Source organism: Oenanthe melanoleuca, chromosome 2, assembly GCF_029582105.1.
Source record: "Oenanthe melanoleuca isolate GR-GAL-2019-014 chromosome 2, OMel1.0, whole genome shotgun sequence".
In the NCBI taxonomy this organism is placed as follows: Eukaryota; Metazoa; Chordata; class Aves; order Passeriformes; family Muscicapidae; genus Oenanthe; species Oenanthe melanoleuca.
In genome coordinates, this window is record NC_079335.1 from 42,698,392 (window position 1) to 42,722,508 (window position 24,117).

General features: G+C 40.7%; 1 protein-coding gene across 1 annotated transcript in view; it reads left to right on the top strand.

Moving 5' to 3' along the window:
- Positions 1 to 22,872, top strand: part of KLHL14 (kelch like family member 14) — a 57,940-nt gene extending 35,068 nt beyond the window's left edge. The window contains exons 3-8 of the mRNA XM_056485695.1: positions 5,949 to 6,038; positions 10,566 to 10,644; positions 16,621 to 16,811; positions 16,982 to 17,140; positions 19,431 to 19,588; positions 20,167 to 22,872. Of these exons, the coding sequence (XP_056341670.1) occupies positions 5,949 to 6,038; positions 10,566 to 10,644; positions 16,621 to 16,811; positions 16,982 to 17,140; positions 19,431 to 19,588; positions 20,167 to 20,307 (818 nt within the window). The 3' untranslated portion in view covers positions 20,308 to 22,872. The remainder of the gene's footprint in view (positions 1 to 5,948; positions 6,039 to 10,565; positions 10,645 to 16,620; positions 16,812 to 16,981; positions 17,141 to 19,430; positions 19,589 to 20,166) is intronic.
- The last annotated feature ends 1,245 nt before the right edge of the window (positions 22,873 to 24,117 follow it).

Consider the following 24,117-nt stretch of genomic DNA (forward strand, 5'->3'; position numbering starts at 1 on the left):
AAAACCCAACAGAACATTCTGCCATGGGATGAATTTCACCCACAGAACAAGACAGGTCTGTATCAGAACTTGCATCCAAGTAACTTTAAAGCAATTTATCTCAGGAGGGAGCTGAGAATGCCAGCTATTCCTGATGTTATATTTGTCTGATCTGGTGTGCCAGCATGAATTTAAGTGTCTTATTTTAGGTGCTCACATATGAAAATTCTAGCTCACTAAAACAACTAAACCAAGAAACTCCCTGACTTCTGGAAAAGCCCGGCTGGTGTTACTCCAGAGAATGTATAGGAGAATAACTCTTGACATTTGAATGAAAAAAAAATATTAAGAAATATCTTTATTGTTGTGAATGGACTTTGATCTGCTCACATAACTCTTTCTTGATGCTTACCTTATGCTGTAGCCTCAGTGGAAGTATGGTCTGTATCCTAGATGAACTCAGCAGCTCTGTGCCCATCCTGTTTGTGATGGCTTGAATGAAGTTGCCACAAAGCTGGCATGGGAAGGAGGAGGTGGTGAAGTTTCCAGCTGAGCTGATGATGTTCTCAGTGGTGCAGCTGGACCAGAGCTGTACCAGTCACATTCTCTCAAAGGTGCCTTTGAGGCACCGTGCTTCATCATAAGACTTTCTGCTTATGGTGACTGGCTTCCCCTAATGAGCTCAGAAAAAAACATGTTGTGTGTATTTCCTTGAATTTGAGGTGACAGAATGCATTTTGGTCAGGAATATTAACAGGGGTATTTTCCATCCATGTTGATCACTCTCTTAACTTTCTGTCATTATCTTTTAAGCAGAAAATACTGGTGGATGAATATCTGATGCCTTTAAAGCCAAAGCAAAGCTACTACCATGTTCACCAAGGCTAGAATTTCATACTTGCTGTGGTCAGTCTTTCCCCACAGTTATTAAATAACAAACAATTTAAGAGAACAATTCACAGAGGAGTTGTAGTGTTTATTTATATAACCTCCTTGGTGAGAAATAACAAGTAACATTCTGTAATAAATGCATAGTCTTTTTACAAATGATGTATGAAACACAGAAAGAGGAACAGTATCTGATATTTTGTTCTCAGGAAATAATGGGACCAGCTGTGGTCTGCCCAGCATTTTGCCCATAGGTTTAGGAATGAAATTAATATTGTGTCTCTGCATGAATATTGCATTTCTGCCATGAGCAAATCAGAGTCTCCTAAAGTGAGTCTGTAGGTGCCTTCTGTAGTGGAAAGAGACATCTCTCATTGCACTGCCCTCTTCAGAGCTGTGGAAGTAACCAGTTTTCAAGAAGCAGTAGTTGAATATTATGTAGTCAACAGGATAGGCTGTTAATATTGTAGAAGGTCATTATTGAATCCATATGTCCTCTGATAATGACATCTTTGTTCTGGAAACACTCTTCTCTTGCATCATCTGCACAGGTCATTAGAGATGCTGAGCATGACTTCCTAGTGTACACTGAGTCTTGAAGGGGCTATGCTCAAACTATGCACTAGCTGAGGAAAAGATTTCTTGGCTTTCCTTACAGTACCTCCTGTATCTCAAGCAGTTGACTTCTCCAGGGCAGTGAAAAATCTATGGGGTTGGATTTTTTGGGGCTGGTTTTTTGTTTGTTTTGTTTTTTGTTTTTTTGTTTTTTTGAGTAGAGGAATCGAGTAGAATTTCTGAAAGGAGGTTTTAGCAGAGCAGGGGAATGGCTACAGCCTGTATCACAGTTTTCAGATCTCCTGGGACCAGAGCTCATTCTCCTTCTGTCTTGAGAAGTGCTATTCCAGTTTTGCCTTCTTCCCTGGTAGTCAGTGTTGAAGCAACAACAGACAGGGGAAGGTATAAGGAGGAGGAGGAACTGATGACCCTTTGATTAATTTATGGAGAGCAACCAGATGCTGTTTCCTGAGAGTGCAATAATTGGCAGAAACTAAGCAAAACTGGGTAAGACAAGGAGCACACATTGTTGCTTGTTAAGTGCATGGGGTGTATCACAGAGGTGCCTTTGAAGCATCATTGCATCTCACAGGCTTCATTGTTGAGAGTGTTTGATTTCATGAGCATTTGGCTATAACCTGTAGTCTCTGATTTTGAAAGCAGGTCCCAGAACATTGTCTGGTACTTTTTATTAGCTGAACTTTGGCATATGTGAGGAATTTCTTTTCAGGATATCTATCCTGATATGCAGTGCTGCTGTGTCTTCCACCTGCATCTGTATCTGAAGAACAACTGAGTGCCACCCCTGCACAATGTCACTGATGGTTGTGTGATGAAGTGTTTCTTAGCAAACACCACTGCAGTCTTGGACTCCACTGCCTTCCAGATCATTCATCTTCCATTTGGTTTTGACCTAGACAGCTTTGCATGTTACATTTACCTGAGGAATTCCCTTCCACCTTATCAAGCCTACCAATCTTATAACAAATGCATGGGAAGGAGGCTGGTGGGAGTGCTGTCTTCAGCAGGGCTGTTTGGACTTGTTTGTGTTCTTGGGGCAGGAAAGCATGGGCATCCTGAGCTTTGGGAAATGTGTGTGAGGGGCAAGGACTTAGGAGAGGTGGTTTCTGCCCACTCCAACTACTCTATTTGTATCTGTCTATCTCACATATTTCCCTGGCACCTATCACCTTGGCAGGTTTCTCAGATGACCATGGCTTTTTTTATCTTCTCCTCTTTTAAACAGTGTTTTTGCCTTCTTTTTAAATCAGTCTTTAATAAAGTTAAGAATTTTTGCACAGGGTTTTATAAACATGTGTTATTAAATTTTAAATCTGTTTTGAAAGTGCCTCTATCCTACTCCCTCCTAGTAAAGTGACCTTTTTAAATGGAGGGAAGTGGGTTTAGATGACAGTCATGATAAATGCGGTCATGTTCACTCAATAAAATAAGGCCCAGTGCATTTGAGGATAAATCAGTGAAATGTACAGCCCCACCTGTCTGTCTCCATCATTCATTTCCACTGTCACTTTCACAGTGGCTGATGGATCACAGTTGCTGTAAAATTAGACAGCCTTTAATCTCATTTCATCCTGATTAGCTTCTCCTTACCCTTTCCCTCTAACTCACTGACTGACACGCTAAAAACTCACACCGGGCTGTGTCTGAGCGTGGCGTACAAACTTCTCTTCAAATACCCTTTTTGGGGGCAGGCAGGTGTTCCAGTGAGTTGAAATAAAAAAATGAGGAGATGGCATTTTCACACTATTAAAGCCAAACAGCAGACGAAGACTCATATGGAATTAATGAAATCAGCAGCCTGGCCAGGCTGTGTGATGGGCCAAATTCTTCCTGTTACACCCTGGCAAGCCCAGTGAGTTTGAGAAGATTGCTTCTTCCAGATACTGAATTTAGCATGTAGTTTTGACTGTTGTCTATGAAAAGTTAGGTCCTATCTGGTGTATGTTCACAAGAATCATGGTTTTTAGTGCAAGTTTTCTGTGCTCTCAAGGGGCATTTTATAATGGAAAAAAAAAATTGTTGATGTAGTTTTGATTTCGGTGTATAACTCCCTGTAGGGTCAAGGAGAAAGACTGTGAGGTGGTTGATTTCTGTTAGAGTGCCTTCCCTCTTAAATGTCCACAGTGTTGCTCCATCCTCCCTATTTTGCCCAGCTCCCTTCAGCCCCATGGGTAGATTCATGAGACTAAGAACAGACTTTTCCCCAAAGCTCTGAGAGAAACAAAGGTCACAGTAAAGGTCTGCAGTGTTTTATTGCAGTCACCTTTCTTTCTGAAGGCCAAATACTACCCTCCTTTCTAAGGCAAGCTTCCTTTTAGCTTTCCTGTGAGTTATGGATGGTAGTTTGGGTCATTTGGGCTCAATCCTGTATCAGTGGGAATGTTGCCATCAATTTCAGTAGGAGCCAGGATTAAGCCTTAGTTTTCAAGGTTTAATTATCATAATAATTACAGGAGTCTTATTGCATACCTTATATGCATGGGAACAGCAGAAAAGCTTAAAGCAGAATTTCTTCCTCTACTGACCCTGTTTGTGTCAATATGGTGAATGAATAAACACAAATGTTTGCGAAAGTGAAAATACAACGTGAAAAATATGCATGTGTCCCTCTTGCAGGCAGTTTTTTCTATAAATGCTGGAGCTCTCCAGACTGACCAACAGAAGAGGTTGAGAGTGCAACCACCAGCTTGGACCTGATTGGAAACTGTTGTAGAGCACTGTATTACTTAAATCTTGAAGCTCTTATGGGCTGAACCTGGGGAGACTCTTCTTGAGAGGAAGGGTCCCAAAAAGCATCTAAGGAAGGCAGCAAATTTCTCATGGGAGAACAAATTCCTTATTTACTAGAAACATCCATCAAATCAAGAAAAGGTCTGTGGCTTTGAGAGAGGAGATTTTTAAATAGGAAAATGTCTAAGACTAAAGAATGAGATGATGATGATGATATGTGTCTTAAAAGATAGCAAAAACAGATTTCATTCTTTCATTCTACTGTAGGATTCCCTAGGTAGTATAAATTCTTTTGCAGTGTCTAGTATAAGATTAGTTCCCAGTTAATATAAATTGAATCAGTAACAAATAAACTTAATTAATGAACTTCCACTGTACCTGGCTGCCTAATTTAAGAACTGCTTCACTTACATGACTTGTAAGAGCACAGACTATGAAAAAGATATTCGACCTTTACTAGAAACTAAAAACATACCTTATTTATTCATCATTGCCTAGGCAAAAACTTCAGTAAGAAGCTTAAATGAGCCCACTTGATCTTTAAGAAAACGTGTCCTAAATAGCAAAGCTGTGCATATTTCTTCTTATTATTATTTGCATATGCTATACTGCACAGCTGCATTCTGAGAAAAATAAAAGATAATAAAACAAATGAAATGAGAGATATATCACCCAAAATAATCCAAGTGTGAGATAGGCTGCTTCTTTTTTTATTTTTTTTTTTTGGCATTGGCAAAAGAGCACAAAGTAAGAGCTGGCCCTGAGTCATATTGATTTCCCACTGCACTGGTTTCCTAAGTGCTCTGTTGATCCGTGTCAAGCAATAAGTTCCCTGCCTGTACATGCACATCACCTCCCCATTTGTCCTCACCTAGATTTAAGGTGCCCATATGATGAGCTGAACAAGGACATCATTTTTCCTACTGGTGTCACTGGGCCAAAACTACTCTATGTGCTATAGTAACTAATGCTGTATAAGTTTGCATTTTCCATATAATATCATTACAGTGGGTATGGCACACTGCAACAATATGTGTGTATTATGTACATGTAATCCTTGCTTTTGTGTTTTGGCATTTTCAGTGGATAATGTAAATTTTAAGAAATAGATGTTTGCATCTGTCCATAGTAATCACGATACCTCCTCCCCTAAAAAAGGGATATTGCAAACCTAATGCCACAGTTTTGATCTTTGTTAACAAAGGGCTTCCTGATTAGATGAATAGAAGATGTGTGATTGTGCTGCTAATGACATTGTACAGGAAATTAAGCGTATACATTTGGAAAAGGCATTAAATCAGCAGGACCTTAATTTAAAAACTTAAAACTGTATGGAAATGCAGCTTGTTCATTGCTGTGTAATAGAAAGCTACTGAACATACTGACTCTTCTTGTGGAAACATTACCAGCAGAACAAAGCTGGGCTGAGATTTTTTTAATGTTTTCTAGCATGCTAGGATTCCTAGCATCTGCTTATTTTCTGGAAATATTATGCAACTTTACCCCTTTTTTTTTTGCAAGTTCTTTTTAGGTCAGTGTGTACAGTTCTTGGGCAGGTGATGGGGCACTGGGGGTCCAGAATTCCTGATTTTTTCCTTAATTATTTGCAAAATTGAATTGCATAAGTTTACTAATAAGTGGCTTTGTCTGCTGCTAAGTCAGTGTTTGCACATGCCTGGGGCTCGTTCTTGTATTATTTCATGCAGTTGGTAAAGAGGAAATATTTGCTGAAATCCATGTCCTGAGCTGACAAAGAATTCTTGCTTTGCTTGCAGTTATGCCATACAACAGTGCCCATCACTGTGTTGTGGAGGTGGAAAACTTCTTGTTTGTGCTGGGAGGAGAAGACCAGTGGAACCCTAATGGTATGTACAGAATACTGAAAGGCAAAGGGAGCACCTGCCTTCCTGTCTGTCAGATCAGCTCATGTAGTGATTAGCAAGGGATTTTGGGGGCCTAATTGTTGAACCTAGTAAAGGCTACTCTTTGGTATTGATGTAATAAATATCTGGTACTTTAGCATTAGCATCTCTGTCATTCATCAGCTCCCACATCCCTTGGGAAATGCCACAGGCAGCAGAACAGACTCTTTCAAGTGCATGCAGGCACCAGGCAGCAGCTGTTAAGAATTTTAACCTTCATTTCCAGGCTCCTTCCAGTCATAATATAATAATGCAATTGCAGTAGATGAATACTTCTTTTCTATTGTCAAACAAGATACTAGCAGCTCAAGTTGTTAATGTGTTAATTATCTAGACTTTGAGATTCTTAAACTGATCCTTTTTTCAGTCTTGTGCAAGAGCCTCTCATATAGATTATCTGCTGCTACCTTCTTTGATTTGATTACTTCATAAATTTACTGCAAAGAGAAATTAAACAATTTAACAGGCTTCTGAGCAAAGCAAAAGGAAAATACCATGCCTTGCAAAATTCACAGAATTGTCAAGACATTGTTAAAAAGCTTGCACACGAAGAAAGAGTTGTAGTTGTAGCAGTCTGTGTAACAGAGATAATTATGACTGAGAAACCATAAAACAGCTTGCAGGTACACATTTTTACTTTAAAACACCAGAGGATCCAGCTGAAATTACATATACTGCATATATTTTATTGTGAATGCCCCATTTCAGCATCTGCACTAAACCAAATTATAGAAAATTGTTACATCTGTTCACTCCCTAAAACCTGAGACAAACAATCCAGGCCACCCTATAAGCATGTTTCTGGTGTAGTTAAGAATATCACTATATGTCTTAGGAGAAAAGCCCCTTAGTTCTATTACTGAATGTCCTTTATTTGAAGCAGGAGACAGTGCAGTATCACCAATGACAATTCCTTTTAGAATTGTTGGCCACATCCATCCAGTGAGGGCCCCTGTTTTATTTGGTGGTAGGCATGTGGATAAGCAGACCTTGTTCCATACAGTTTATAATTAAATGGCCATGTCACATGAAGGGTAAAAGAAAATAAATATGATTACCCACATTTTAAAGATGTGGAAACTGACTTGCAAGGTGATGGAGAGATGGTAGAAGGGGTCCATATCTTGCATCTGAGCTAAGAGCCAAACACAGCTGTTTGTGAGATGAACAGTACCTGAGGCCTGAGATTGCCTAGATCTGGCAATTCCTGGGCTGAAGATGTTGCTGAAGACATCTACCAACTTCCCTGTCCTGTGGATACCAGTGCTGGTATTTTTTCCATAGAGAAGATAGCAATAAAAAAGATATGAGCATTGCTATACTGATCTCCTTATCAAATGGACCTTAGTTGTCACTGAAAGTGGACCTGAAGCCATAAACTACAGCCTGTGCTGCTGCTGCTGGGTGCATTCTTTCTTGAAACCACTTGGCTCTAAATGTGCAGCTACATGAGGGCAACTCACACATGCTCATTTGAATTTAAGTTAAAGCCCTTGTCAGCTATCCTCAGAGCACAGGAGGGACTTCAGATGGACCCACCTGGAACCCTCTTGCCAAGGCTGTACAAAGCTTCTGCTTCAAATGAGAATGTTCCAGGTGTTTTTTCCAGTGTAAAGAATTATCTTAGAGATGGTGGCAATGGAAAGGCATTGCTTTGGCAACCAGATCACCTGGTTCTTGAGGAACTGCATGGACCCCAAGGAGTGCTCATGCCTCCTTCATGCTCCTCTGACTTCCTGACAACCCACAAAGTATGGGGGACATTTTTTTCTCATTTTATGTCCTCCAGTAGCTATGCCTTTCCAGTCACAAGGGGTTCTTGCATGAGTAAACACTGATGAAGGCAGGGTGCACAGCATAGGCATGGATTTAAGACCAGCCTTCATAACCTTCAGAGCCCATCACCTTCTGGCATGGCTGCAGAGCAGAGAACAGTACCTGCCCCCTTTTGTCCCATCATCCTGATTTGCTAACCCTGATTTTTGTTTGCTTGTCCCAAGTTCTGTGTTCTGGCAGAACAGGTGCATCCTAACATATGCAATCTCCTGACTAATGAGCAGGGCAAAATATAGGTAGAGTTCTCTTTCAAACTGAAGTCCAGACTTAACCTGCACTCAAACCAATTACACCAGGCAGATTAAGTAAGTCATCAAGTCCTTTTTCTGCAATCACAGGCATCATATAGTCCCATTTTGTAAATTTTCTGAGCTACATTTGAAAAGCAGTTGGATTTCTAGTCCCCACTCATGTTGGAAAGCTGTTACAGAATCCAATTGCTCTAAATGACTAGGAGCCTTATTCTGATATCCAGTAAAGTGTATTCTTTGACTGTCTAAATCACCCTATTCTCATGCCAAGGCTAGCCTCCAGTTTAAGAGTTTTTCCCCTCCTGGAGATTTGTTCCTCTAAAGTATTACAGACAGCACTCCTATCCCCTTTCAGCTTTTGTATTTCTAGGTGCAACAGGCCAAGTTCTTTGTCTCCTGCCATAAGGTAAACTTTCTGTTCTTCTGTTGCCATCGTAGCTCTTCTCTGTTCTGGTTTGATTTCATCTCCCTTCCTGTGAAGGACCCAGATTTGTATTCTGCAATCCCACTCTAGGCTTACTAAACCCTACCCTGCACTTTACAGTCTTCTGCATACATGGTGTTTGTATTGACTGTGTGTATGACACGTGTTAGGCAGCCAAATTACAGATTTGTATGATAACAATGAGCAAGCTGCTGTATAACTAATGAGCACTAAAGTCCCAATAACTCTGAATGATGTAGTGAATACAGCAGCATTAAAACAAAAAAAAAAAAAACCAAAAAAAAAAACCAAAAAAAAAAAAAAAAAAACCAAAACAAAACAAAAAAAAAAAAACTAAACAAAAAAAAACACAAAAAAATTAGAAGCTTAAACTTAGGATCACTATTTATATTATTTTGAATTCCTGCTTTTTCAAATGCAAATAGATTAGTAAATGTCTTAGACAGTGAAATCTAGAGCCTTTTCAAGCTTGCTGTTACTGTTTTGCTCTTTTTAAACCTATAGCTCTCAATGCCTCTTCTTCTAAATTGTCTGTGTGGACTAAAGGAATCCAGATAAGGGTCAAAAGCAAAGCCTCACTGCACTAAGCCCAGTGGCAGAATGACCAGTTGCCCTTTACAGTATGGGAATCTCACCCTGTGTCTGGAGATGGTGCTGAGATGGTCATGTCTTTGAGTGGTGCTCAGCATAGTCCTCACTAGGCACTGGATTTGAATGAAAGTGCTGCATTGCTCTTCAGTCTTCTCCTTCACCTCCTCATATAGAACATGCTTATAGCATGGTGAGGAAATCAGTTACTTCCAGAGTGGTCAGTGTGGTTTCTTTCTCTGTTTCCTTGTAGAACATGATCTTAAATTATTACAAATACAAATTCTGGCTGTATTGTTATTCTTCTCTACAGTCTTGATGGTCTATTTACACATGCTGAAGTATGTGTGGAATGAAGCAGGCAGAGTGAGCCAATCCTGCAGAGGCTTGTCTGATGCAAAAATACTCACCTTGTAGAATGCCCAGTGACCATTTATAGAACTGTGACATACACAGTTAGGTTATTCTGCTGGCCTGTGAAGCCTCTAATTCAATTTTTTAGTCACACATACATAAACAAAGGTTTCTGTTTTCAAAATGCTCATCTATTGAAGTCTCAGGTGTTACAGGAAATTGCCATGCACTCTCTTGCTTCAGTTTTCTTGCTTTGGTGTCAATCTGCATGTAAAATAAGGTGAAATCTTAATATCGTGAAGACATGAACACAGTTCTTGGGCTTGACAGCAGGGAGAAGCTAGTTAGCTGGTGTATGTTGCTCATGCTTCATATTTTAGCTAACACAGTTGGAATAAAACTCTTAAGAGTGTATTCCCCCTTCGATGCACATCTGTAATTCCTTCTAACTTACACTGAAAGTACATGGTAGAATAAACCATCTAGTGCAAACACTGCATACCCCATGCTGATGGCTTATGCAGCACCTGGTTATTTGCACAATGGGTTTTTGCCATGTTCCACACAGAAATGATGTAAGGAGAAAGAAAAGGACATGTTCTCTCTTTAATTTTTCTACCTGACAAAATTCTAGTCATAAAAATACTGTGGGGATGCCCTCTTTGGGCAGTAATTTTGTTTAGGGCTGTGATTTATTGTGGCTGTGAAAATACCACAGCATGTATAAGTAAATTTAAATACACATTTTCAAGATCTTATTACAAAGACCAAGAATAATCGCTATCTGCTTTTACTGCTAGTGACTGCTAATTCAAGCCTTGCAGTGCCCCATTTGTTGAATTATTACTGTACACACAGTGTAATCATACATTGTTGTAAAAGGGGGAACCCTTCATAAAAGGTGTCAACTTGTGAAGTATATGTAATATATATTACAATCATGATGTTAAATACATGAAACAAACAGCTGAGTCTCAAAATAATCTATCTTTACAGGGAAGCACAGTACAAACTTTGTTAGCCGATACGACCCCAGGTTTAACAGCTGGATACAACTTCCACCCATGCAAGAGAGGTAAAAACCTGCTATGTGTTTTTCAATTTCTGTTTTCTCCTCCTAGGAGCAGCTGAGGTTTGGCTTAGTTCTGGGAGTAAGGAGGCCTATAGAAGCATTGAAAACACAGATAAAACTGCAGCATGCAGTTGTGTCCTAACTTTTAAAACTTTCCAAATTCAGAACTCTAGATGCCAAGTCCTGCAGTGCTAACTCATGCAAAATAGCCATGGACTTTATGCAATTACTGGTTGCCTGAGTACGGTCTGAAGGATTTTCCTGGAGTCTCCATAGTGTCCTGTCATGTTCCCTGACTGAAGTGTCATGATGAGTTTGCAGTAAACAAGCAGTAATTATAGTCAGATACCTTAGAGGGAACTGAAGCCTTCACATGTTGACTCCATCCTGTTTCACCACACTAGCTATGAAAAGCTCTCCTGAACATGTCTCTGCTTGTCAGAGGACTCTCAATCCTAGGTGGTCTTTGAGTGAGGTTGCTGTCAGTAAATGCATATTAGAATAGCTCATATTTTAATCTTGCTGTGTGCCAAAGAGCAAAGGTGGATGTGGACTTGAGCAATGATTCATAAAGATGATGTAAACTTAACTGTGGATCCCAAATCCTACCCTGACAGGAAAATATCCCATAAACCTGAACAGAATTGTGCATGTTTCATAAGAAGAATCTCAAAGGCAGAAGATCCAAAGCTACAATGTTATTTGAAGAAATTATTCAGTGTCCTTCCTTCAGTTCAACATCCATCTTCTCATGGATCCCATGTACAAAAGATCTCACAGTGTCTCCCTGAAACACTTTCTTTATTCCATGTCAGTGTTACAGTTCTTTTTTTGTTGACTGTCTACACTATTAGTGCAGCCTTGTGACTCAAGGTGTGTCTTATGAGATGCTTGGAAATATGGCTATTTTTTCAAATTTCCAGGGGTAGAATGTGAGTCTGCAGAATTTTTGAAGAACCTTTGTTCAAGATGCTGTTTGATTGACCTAAGTCCCTGCTTTGGCAGCACCTAGCCTTCTCCCTCATTCCCACCAACACTGTGGGATAACCTTCACAGCTGTGATTGTTTACATTATACCTTTCCCTCTGGTTCAGCTTCCTAGAGTGAGTCACTGCCAGTTCAGGTGTTGGCATGGGGGAGACAGGAGGTGAGCATCAGATTGGGCATCACTGTGCAAGTCATCCTAGCTGAGCTGGGACACTGACTGTGAGACCAGCTGGTGTTTCTATGGAACCTGGACCAGTTCTGTGGAGCCTTATCTGAGTCCTCATTAGCCCCTCTGGGTATCTCCAAGCCAGATTCCTGCAGGACGTTGGCAGCTGGCTGAGCAGTTGGGTTTATCTGGGTGACAAACTACAGAAAGCAGAAGTAGGCAGCTGAGGCTTGCAGAAAGGAGGCAGTAGGAATTTTTCCACCTCCACACTGGTCAGTTGTGTTTCCCTGGAAAACCATATGGCAGGTGGCTCTTGTGCTCTGGTGGAAGCTGCTGCCTTCAGCCAAGAGGCCAAAACTCACCTGTGCCCCGTGCTCCTGCCCATAGTAAATGTAATGTATGAACACCACAGCTCCTTACAGAGGGACTGAAACACAGTGGTCCACTCACATAGCTCCTTCTGCAGGGGGCTTTGCTGTGACAACGTTAATTGTCACCTCTTTTGTTCAGGGTACATAGCTCATAGGCTTGCCCCTTGTTTTTCTTTAAAGGCTCCTTAGCATTAGGGCTACTGTTGGAAAAAGGAGATTTTCCACTCACTTTCTAAAATGTTTTTGATTTATTTATTTTTTTTCTGAGTCTTAATGACTACCTGAGCGTTGTTGCAGCTTTCAGAGGTATGGACTGGCCCAGTTTGTAGAAGATCATACAAATAAGAGAGAGCTTTCATACAGTTTTCTTTCCCAGCTCCTCTAGTGAGATAAAGTTCCCATTAAAGTCAACAGGCTGTTTTCCCCCTGCTAGGAGTACAGGGTCATGCCCTGTCTCTGCTGGCATAATGCAGGCACCATTGACAAGACAGACTGTTAAATGGGTTTTTCTGAGTCATTATGGTCCATCAAGTCAAAACCTATTTAGGAATTTTAGTCTGAGAATAATTGGCTGGATAGACTATTATAGCTCCTTTGAAATGACTGCCAGGTAAATGTGAGCCTCGTTCACAGGCAGTATATTCTTAAGTCAAAAATCTGTATGAAATATTTGATAAGGAAACTTTTATCTCACATGCCAAAATCCATATCTGATTGATTTTATTATGTGAGCTATAAAGAAAAGTCTAATCCCATTATAGGTTCAATGTCACCAATGTATTTTCTTTAAAGCCAAGTTTGGTTTCTTTTAATTTGAAGAACATCTCAAATATAGATGGTTTGGAAAAGTATGTACTATTTTCAGGAGTTTGTTGTTCAGAGAACCAGCAAGTGACTCATAAACTTTGGAAATACACATCTGCCTGATGATGCCATAAGAGCTGGAAGGCTTTTGGAGAGCAGTTAGACTATGATGGTTACTGAAGGAGCAGTCTGTGTAGCACTTGTATCTGAGCTTGTGGTGTGAGCCCCAGCTGAACTGTTGCACCTTGCCAGATCAACACAGAGCTTTTCAAGGTGTTTGGAGGAAAACTGTATTTTAAACAACTTACTTTTTCTTACATTCTGAGTTAAAAATTTTTGTTTGAAGACCAGAAAAAAAGCATGATATTGTACCATGATCTGAAGATTCACAAGTGGAATTGGGAAGTGAGCAGGTCAGTGTTCTCTCTGAGGCTGAGTGGGCTGAGAAAAGGCACAGAAAAAGAGATTAAAAATTTTCACATTTTATTTTTGTCTTTGACTCCAATAATAGTAATGTCAACAATTATTAAGATTGTTTATTTTTTAAAAAGCAGAGCATGCACTCTGTGACTCTGAAATCAGGTCAAGATATTGCGACAACCAGTAACAGCATTGGTAACTTTTTAAACTTCAGACTGGCAGTTCTGTTTGGTGTTCCAGGGCATAAATTCATCATGTGTGAAAATCATGAGGAAAATCTTTCCTTTTATATGTGTGTACTTGAAAAAAGGAGTTGGTTGGGTTGATGGTTGGGTGAAGGGGTGTGAAGGAAAAGCATTTAGGGGACCAAGTCCTGAAGAAAATCACAAATTGATTGTCTTACTGTCCATATTCAGATCCTGAGGTACATTCTAGTTATCTGATTAGAATGGATAGTGTATTGAGGGGAAAGTTGACATGCAAAGACTTCTGTATTATAGTTTAGTCTGAATCATATTTTACAGCAGTTTAAAAGTCATCACTTGACAGCATGCCTTTGCACACTGTAGCAGCATGCCCTTGCACATTGTATCATTGAAAATGAAAAATACCCAAAAAGCTTAAAATACTTGTGACAGAAGCTACCCAGTGAATGTTCACATCCAAGCAGAAGAGTGAAGTATGCTGATGCTTTCATTTTTGCTCCTTATAGTGACACTGTGTGGATGAAACCAGGAGTACATGTACAGAATATCCTCAGTGAAATGCTAGTTAAGAGAATGCATAGAGGTTGTGCCTACTTCTGTTTATTAAACCTGAACTAAATAAAAAGGAAAAGGCAAAACACCCCAAGAGCAGTTTATTAATGAGTTTATCAGAGAAGCTGCACAAGGACAGATGAGTAGATGTAGGAGCACTGACAATAGGCACCCTCTGGTTTTGTGCCTTGTGATTGCTGGACACAGAGGGGTTGAAAAATGTGTACCTGCCTATGCAGGATCTCTCATGTCTAATAGGAGGTGACCTCTGCAGCTTTTTCTACTTTTGGGGCCACTGTGGGCTGTGTTGCCTCAGGTCCATCACATTTTCTCAAGAAAGCTTATACACACTTGATTGCCTGTAACACCCATAGCCTCTGTCAAATTAGAGTGAAATCAGTCAGCATGTTTTTTTTTTAGAAGACAACAGTAGGCAGACGTGGGTACATGTACAGTGTAATCAAATTAGCTTTGTTTCCATAGAATATCAGGCTAAAAACATAGATGCACAATTTGCTGCCCGACCATGTGGAGCAAAATATGCCATCAGCTTCTATCTGCCCAATGACAGATAAATTAAATGGTCTTTTTAAATTCATCATCTGGAGACACTTGCCATATTTCCACAGCTTTTTCAGAGATTTTCCTTGTGATGGAGCTCCCAGCCCCACTCTGAAAGGGATTCTGTCCCACACTGTCCAAGTTGCCCACGTGCAGGCAGGGTGAAAGCAAAGAAGCGAGCAGGAGGTGTTCAGAGACCCTGGCTGGTGGGGAGCCCTGTAGGTGGGCACCAAATCCAAAAAGTAAGGTCAGAAACTGGCAGTGGTGCATCAAACCTGTTCCCTGAGTGCCCAGCCAGCCCTGCTCTTTCCATGGCTGTGTCCCTTGGTGTCTGCCTGGCTTCTCTTCCAACTTATAAACCACCAGCCAGTCTCAGACACTTTTAAGAGAAGGATTTCTCCAAAATGTTAAAGGATGCTACACATTTTGTGAAAATAGGTAGCTGTGCAAAAGAGCAAGATCTTACTGCTGCCCTCACTGAAGGAAGTGCTCCTGAAATGCTTGGCCAGATGTCAGGTGAGGTTCAGGGCACACCAGACTCTGCCAGCTCACCTGCCCATGGGATGGCTCTCGGGAAGCCCAGGAAGGAGCTGGATGTCCCAGAGCTGTTCACTGAGGATGCTGTGCTCTGTGTGTGCCGCTGCTCATCCAAAAGCTTTGCAGTGGTCTGCAGGTTCAAGTCCTTGTTGGTGCAGGTGACCATCAGGGCCCCAGGGTTTAGTGCATTGAGTGAAACATGCAGCTGCTCCCAGATTCAAATTAAGGCATCTGGGCAGGAACCAGAATGCAGTGAATGAGGCACAGAGCAGGGTTTGGCAAGCTACAGCCCCACTCCAGAGTGGCTGCTTTGCAGGAGCTGTCAGGGCTACACTTTGCTCTGCCTGGCCTGCCTGCTCATTTCTGGGATCCCACGTCATCCTGGTTTCACCCAGGAGAAAATTTTATCTTGGGGACTGCCGACTCCTGTCATTCAATATTTTGTACAGCTCTTCATCGTAGCCCAGCTGTGCTCTTTTGCAATTTTCTTTCTCATGTTATTGCAGCTTGAAATTAAAGGTCTCTACTCTAGCAAACCTTCCTGCTGCTGAGTAATCCAGGGAGCTTTCCCTGAGAGTGGAGTGTATCAACCAAGGTCTCTCAAAATCATCTACTGCTCAATTTCTACTTCAGCAACAAGCACTCACCTTAATTTTGGAGGCACAAGGAAGACAAACTAATACATGCTCGACAGTCCTGGCCAGAAAATTTAATTTTCCTACACACCTGAGTTGCATCTAAAGGCAGACAGGTGGCTAAAACTTTTCTCAGGGTTAGTTGGATGGAGACAGACCTCATTTGAGCTAAAGGGTGGAAATGCAGTGTTGTGGCTAGCATAAGGAAAGTTGTTCTATTTGCAGTACTGCAGAAGGAAGAAAAAAATGATAATTGAAGAAAAATTTTGATGATGTGGTTCTCTTAGTAAATTGGGAACAATGACCCTTGAAGGACCATAAAGAAAGTGAATGTCAAGATAATTTATTATTGTTACATTATCTACCTCATTTTTCACTTTGTCTTACTGAGTTGTTACATCCCTTACAAGGTAATGCCCCATACATTAATGAGCACCTTTTTATCTTTCATGGGGGTGAAAAGGCAACAAACAGCTTTGGAAAGGGGTATTTCCTGGCAGTTTTATGTGTACCTAAAATGGAGTATTTTTTGATGTGGAGTATTGTGTATTTGATTAGCAAAGCAGCCACAGTGCCTAGGACAGCTGTAAGCACGGGAAGCTCCTGGACACTTCTCTTGATGTGGCATTTGGAGGAGCAGCTCTCTCAGTTCAGAGAGTCAGCTGGAGAGGGGAAGGAAGTGTTTGCCACAGCTAATTGGTTTGTTGGCTTGCTCTGTTGTGTCCTGCCCTGTCCTCCAGGAGAGCCAGTTTCTACGCCTGCCGCCTTGACAAGAACCTGTACGTCATCGGCGGGAGGAACGAAAGCGGCTACTTGTCCAGCGTCGAGTGCTACAACCTGGAGACCAACGAGTGGCGCTACGTGTCTGCACTGCCACAGCCCCTGGCAGCCCATGCAGGAGCCGTGCACAATGGCAAGATATATATTTCAGGCCAGTGTCTTCAATCATTCCTGCTGTACCACAAGAAAAACAACCCAAAACCACCGTTGAGAAAACCCCCAAAAACGCAGAACCTCAGAACCAGAGAGCTAAATTCCTGCTGCAGCACACACGCAATGTCTTTATTTCTGTTAATGAACTGGTGTGTATTTACTTTGCAGGAGGTGTTCACAATGGAGAATACGTCCCCTGGCTGTACTGCTATGACCCTGTGATGGATGTCTGGGCCCGAAAACAGGACATGAACACAAAACGAGCAATCCACACTCTGGCTGTAATGAATGATCGACTGTATGCAATTGGAGGAAACCATTTGAAAGGTCACATTTTTAATAGCAAAAAAGTATCTCAGTGTCCCACATCTCTGATAAAGAACATTCTTGTTAGACATTCACTGTTAAATACGTTAAAAGGCAAGCAACACAATTTAACAGGACACTTGAGCCAGCAATTTTAAAAACATTTTATGCAAATTATTTTAAAATTATAGCAGTACATTAAATATATGAGTAATGAATGCTTTAGATAATAAAAATGGGAGCTTCCATTACTCAAAGGCATGGACAATTTGTCATTACCAAGAATTCAATGAAACAAACAGATTATTCTTTGACCCGAAAGTACCAGCAATATTTTCCTCTGTAAATCATTTTCCAAAATGTGCAGTTAAAGAGAGCTTTATTCAGAGTAACACACAAAAACAAGCTCCTGATTTAATGAAGAGAAAAAAAAAATGCAAACTTCCAGCCATTAAATATTAGGACTAGGTTCTTTAAATCTCTTTTTCGTATTAAATGTAGCTTGTTTATTATAATTCTTTTTCGAGGTCTCTTGTTTTCATCTTTTGAAAAGGTCTCATATTAAAATAACTATTGCTTAGGCATCTGGTATTTTTTATCCTAATACCTGTATGTTATTGCTGTTAAAGATGCTTCTTAATCCAGCCATTTAGCCAAAAAGCACACCTCCTGCTCCTTAGTCTGGTAATAATATTTGATAGCTTATATTCACTTATTTTCTTCTTTCTCCTTTAATGTTTAAAACAAAACAAAACAAGGCTGCCAACAACAAAAGTAAAAGATGTCACAGCTCTCCTGCTTTGGTTTGCAGAGGCTTGAATTGCTTTTATTCTGCCACCTTTTTTTTTTTTCCCACACTGTTTCACTTACTTCTAATCATTTTTGCCTCTACAACTGTTGTCCTGGGTGCCTTTGTTATGCTTGGACTGCTCACTGTTGTGAGAGGTATTTAACATCCAGGCTGCTGAAAAGATGTAGCTGTCTGCTAAAAGGACTTTTTGGAAAAGAAATGGTTTCTCCTGAAGTGAAACAAAAGGAAGAACTGCAAGGACAGGGAGGAGGGAAGGGACTGAAGTGTGGATGAAATGTTACAAATTCTCCACCTGCAGGAATAGCAGGGCTCCATGGCAAAGCCCTCCTTGTGAAGCTGAGCTGTGCAGTACTGTTAGCTGTGCATTTACCACATCACAGCTAGTCATGTGCATACTGCAGTTTGTTACAGAGCTTTTGACAGGTTCTGGGTGCACAGCAGTGGCCTTTTTATGGCCCCTTCAAAACCTTGAAGCAGCAAATAATTATTTCATATTACTGTGAATTATTTCATATTATTTCATATTCAGTCCAGACATAAATAACATTCGAGCAAGCAGCTCCCTTGTGAAGTGCCAATATCACCAAATACCCTTTTTACAGAAAATCTTACTTCTCTCTGCTGTCATACCTTGAAGAGAAGACAGAAGGGCTAAAAAAAGCACTTCAGCATATTAAGAAAGCCATATTTTTACTGCAGTGCTCTGATGAAGAGTGTAGTTTGAAATAGGGAATTGCCTAAATATTAGAGCAAGAGCCAGGACTCCTGTGTTCAGTGTCTGTGTTCAGCTCACTTAATTCATACTAACTGATACAGCTTGAGAATCCTGAGCTGAGACCCCTGTGCCCTTTGCTGATCAAACAGCAGCAGTCACTTGGAGCATTTTTTGGCCTACCAGGGAAAGATGAGACCACGATTTTTGTGGTTACATTTTTTTGTTGTCTTAAAGACTTTACCCCAGCTGTGTGCTTTAGGGTGCACCTTAAATCAGCTGGTCCTGCACATCATGTCCATCATGCTAAGCACTTTGTCCCTCTAGAGCCAAGTGGCATCAGTTGTCTGAGCTCTCCCTGGACTTGTTAGACATTGCTTTCTGAGCAAATTCAATCTGTTCAATTTTGAATAGATTGGATCTTCTGAATTTTGAGGAAAATTGCCAGGACAGTCTTTTCCTACATGTTCAAACTTGTATTAGCACTGATAGACAAGGAAGAATTCTGTTTCAATCTGCTTGTGTCACTCATAGGTTATTACTGAGTGTTTCCTGATGTGGTCAGGTTTTATATGGTCTCATGATTCAGCAGATTTATTTGAACAGAAATAATGAAGCATTAATGTTATAGAAGTTGGCTTGAATGTATTTGAAAATATTTTCTAGAAAAATGTTTAACAACTATGTTATAATTGTAATAACATAATCATGACTGTAATTTAATAAATTTAGCAGTAAAATAAGTAATAAAATGACACATGTTCTCTTTTCTTAATGTCCTCATCCAGGCTTCTCCCATCTCGATGTAATGCTTGTGGAATGCTACGATCCAAAAGGTGACCAGTGGAACATCCTGCAGACTCCTATTCTGGAGGGTCGCAGTGGCCCTGGCTGTGCAGTCCTTGATGACAGCATTTACCTTGTGGGAGGCTACAGCTGGAGTATGGTGTGTACCTGCTTTCTATCCCTTCTGAATTCTTGTGGCCAGTCTGAATAGTGTGCAGATGGGATGGAGAGGAGAGGAGAGGAGAGGAGAGGAGAGGAGAGGAGAGGAGAGGAGAGGAGAGGAGAGGAGAGGAGAGGAGAGGAGAGGAGAGGAGAGGAGAGGAGAGGAGAGGAGAGGAGAGGAGAGGAGAGGAGAGGAGAGGAGAGGAGAGGAGAGGAGAGGAGAGGAGAGGAGAGGCAGGTTGGGGTTAGTTGTCAGCTCATGGAGAACACGGAGTGTTTCTTCACCTTTGTGCTTCTCTATTTAGGTAAGTTATTATTACACTCTATTCACTGATGAGTTTAAAAATCAAAAGTAATTTGGAAAAGTGATTGATGGGACTATATGCTTACAGCTCTGCTTATGAGGTGCTTGTAAAGCAGACTGATTTTCACAGGTTGGGTGCTGAAAAAACCAAAACCTCTTGAAGAGCATCTAAGTTAGAGTGACCCCAAGTCACTTTCAGTCTCTTTAGAGCTGATGCATCACTTGGATTTTGCCAAAGCCACATTTAAATATGACGTTCTGTTCTGCTACAGGGAGCCTACAAATCTTCTACCATCTGCTACAGTCCTGAGAAGGGCTCCTGGACAGAGCTGGAGGGCGACGTTGCGGAGCCGCTGGCGGGACCCGCCTGCTCCACTGTGGTGCTGCCGGCCTGCGTCCCGTACAACAAGTGATGGGCACTGCCACGGACACTGAGAGCGTCTTGGGAGAGTAACCACGGGGCACAGAAGCATTTTATTAGAGCAGAACTCCTGTTAGAACAAAGCTACCATGATTGACCCCTCACTCCATGTTCATGCTTTAGAAGCAAACTAAAAGAAAAGAAGAACCAAGCGTTGTCCCATCTCAGATAGGTGCTGGTGTCTTATGAAGCAAGAAGCTAAAACACACCCAACATTACATGCTGACAGACTGCCATTTCAGACTGATTTAAACTTCTCCTGCTGCAGAGACACTCCTCACGTCAAATTTAACTTTTTTAAAAAAATGATGGCTAATTGTTCAAATAGAGCCTGAAGAGACAAGATCAGTATTGTGCATTGTATCTACCTGCATGTGATCTGTGTTGAAGTCATGAGGATGTTGTTTTCATGAATGTTTCAGAATTCAGATAGTGAAAAGCTCACACTGCATTGCAGAATTGTCTCCTCCTCTGTAATCCTAACCTACAACTACTTCATATGCTCTGCAAGCAACACAGCATCAGAAGATTATAAAAGGTAAAGAAATATCGTTCAGTTTTTGCACAGCTTGGCAACTAATACACTCTGCCTTCCAAGTCCCCATGTGCAAGTGCAGCAGAAAGCAGACTACAATGAAAGCTATGCTTTACAGAGCACTTCTTGCAATAGCAGCTTAGGGATTAGGATCAAATTCTTCTAATCACACTTGTGTAAAGTCAGAGTTATTTCACTGAAATCACATGGAATGACTGGTTCTACATTAGTATAACAGAATTTGGATCCTACAGCTTAAAATCTGGCTTTGTAAAGTAAGTTATTTCTATGACCATTTAATGAAGCACCAGAAACCTTACTTCCTTTTCACTAACCTGTTAGATATCAGCATCTGTGCAAGTTCTTTCCAAAGACAAGAAGACTGCATTTAATCATAAATTTATTGCTTTGGACTTGGAAATGCTTATGCACATTTTTGGAGAGACACTGGTAAGTAGTTAAAGTAGTCCTGTGTGGTTGATCTTAACTGAGAGAGTTTTATTATTGATCCAAAGTAATATAAGGCAAGACTGTCCACTGCTTCATAGTCTGTGTAATTATTTACACATGGCAAGGTGAGTTCAGAATTCTCCCACATGGGACCAGTACCATTTAGGACTTGCTTCATGAAGTCATAGTTGCTTGCACAAATCAGACTGTCTGTGTGTTAAGCTTATGCCTTTCTGTCCTGGCTTTGCAAAAGCAGTGACAAAATCTGAGCCTGATTCTTCATCACCTTGCAGTTAACAGACATAATCATCTGCACCTCATTAAAATATATGCATAGTTGTTCCACTGTGGTTACTAGTGCTGCATCCATTACTCTCAGGACCATCCTCTTTACTGGTGTAAACTGACATTGCTCCATTGAAGCCAATGGATGAACCTCATGTCAGCTAAATATCTGGCCTTTAATTTGCCTAGTTGTAGCTGACTGCAGCAGATAAAAGGCAAAGGACACTCCAGTCCTGCATTTTCAGCCCTGCACATATCTTTCACAACAGGACTTATTGCTAGTGCATTAAGCAAGGAGCAGGCAGCTGCTGGAGGTTGGTTTCTGCTGCAGAGGCAATAGATGGGAGAAGGAGTTCATTATTTGCTTTGCAAAATAGAAAAAAGGGTGAGTGTACACAGAAATTACACTATATATTGATGCTTAAGAGCAATATAAGTAACAGAGAGCAAATATCATGGGACTGTTTGTGGCATCAGCCCAGTTTTATTTCAACTCCCTTGCTTGCTGCAGAATTACACAACTTGTAAAACTGGAGTAATGCAGTAAAGACTGGTTCCACACAAATGCAATAATCCAATTGATGAGGTAGCTGCACGCCTGGAAAAAAAAATGTTTAAAGAAAATAATTATCTGAAGATGCTAATATTTGAATGTGTCCTTGGGGAGTTTTCCAGTGAGCATTACTAAGGAACTAATAAAGGTGGAGTGTATATCCTGAAATCTCAATCCATTTCTCCTACATAGTGCAATCTTAGTTGGTTTTTGTATTTATTTATATTGTTCAGATCCAAGGGATCCCTTGTAAAATATATTTGGTGCAATCATGACTTTTTTTTTTCCTTTCCTGTTGAAGGTATATAGATATAAATATATATAAAAAAGGAAACTGTTAAGATACTAAATGAGGAAACCTTGTATGACATTTAAAAGGTCTGCCACTGAACACTGACTGTCACCTGTCTCTACAAAAATGTACCATTTTTAAAGGATACTTCTTGTCCTTTTAAATGGTTTCTTTTTTTTTATCAAGATAATTTGAAGATTTAAGAGGACTGTATCTAAATCTTTCTACCTATCAGGAAGGCATGACCAAGGAAAAAATGCTAACTAAATAAGTCACACAAAGAATGTAAATTTTGTACAGTACTAGACTGTGTAAATGAAGCTTGCTTGTAGGGGGGAAACTTTAAATAAAACTTTATGTACTAATTCAACTGTCTGCCATATTCCTACTTATAAAGTGTATGTATAAATAATATCTACATTAAATTCTTTGGAACTTTTTTTATCATGTAGATGTGTGAACTTCCTTTATTTTCTGGCGTTACATAACAGCCTCATTGTTTTCCCAGTGTGACTACTCAGTGCTTGTCAGTGCAGTGACTGCTGTAAAACACAGCTCTGTAGTGAGTAGTGTTTCCCTGAGCACAGTGCCTGGCCTGGGAAAGCAGCACCTTTCTCCAGCAGGGAAAATCCACCCCTGTGCCTGCTCTCAGTGGAGAAGCCACTGCATGCTTGTGAAATGCCTCTGCCTTGTGCTGCTCCCTCTGTTCCTGTCCCACAGCAAGTGAAAAGGACCCTGCTTTGGGAAATTTAGTGCTTGTTGTGGAAACTTCACACCTCCTCAAAATGTTCCTCCTGTGGCAGCTGACCCTTCTAACTATGGGTATTTCAGTTCTTGGAGGGGAAGTGCTATATGGGCGTGCTGTAGAGGGACTGGGACAAGAAGCATTGCCAAGCTGAGAAGACAAGGTACAATTTAGCAGGAGGTTCTACCAGGAAGCAGAAATATCATCAATGCCAGTTACTATTCATGCATTGTTCATTCCTGCCTACAAACCTTTGTCAGGGACCAGATCCTGCCTGTGCAAACCAGGGGGGTGCAATGAGCAAACTGGCCCCCGTGTTTAAAGCAGTTGTACTGTACTGGATAGCACTAAGCACAATGAATAGAATTGTTTCATTAATGAGTTTATTTCAGCAGAGGAAGGAAGGGAGATTTATGCATTTTTTTAAAGTAATGTGGGAGAAGGATGAAGAGGAGAAACTGTAAGCAATGGGCAGATTTAGAAAGGAAGAGAACAAAGTAAATTAAAGGAAAAATAGAAAATAGAAAATTGTGAAAGGAGACAGTGGGAACTTTTGGAGGATCAAGAGCACAGAAAAAATCAGGATTAATGAGGAAAATAAAGATGGTATCTTTAGTAAAGATATCAGAGCAAGGCTGGAAAAAAATCAAAGGAAAGGCAGTACAAAAGGCAGAAGAGAAACATAAGAAAATTCAGTAGAAGTCAACATGAGATAAACATGAAACTAAATAAGCCCTTGGATGATGGTATTCAGCAAATCATTTTCAGTGGTGTAGCTGTCAAGCAGAAGGATAAATCAGTAGAGTACTTAGGTGTTGCATTGTTCAAGCTTTAATGCACAGACTTCAGCAGAACAAAACCTACCAAAGAGATGCCCAGAGACACCTCTCTGCAGGGCCTGGGCTGTGGCAAACACCCAAGCACAGCCAGCACCTGTGGCAC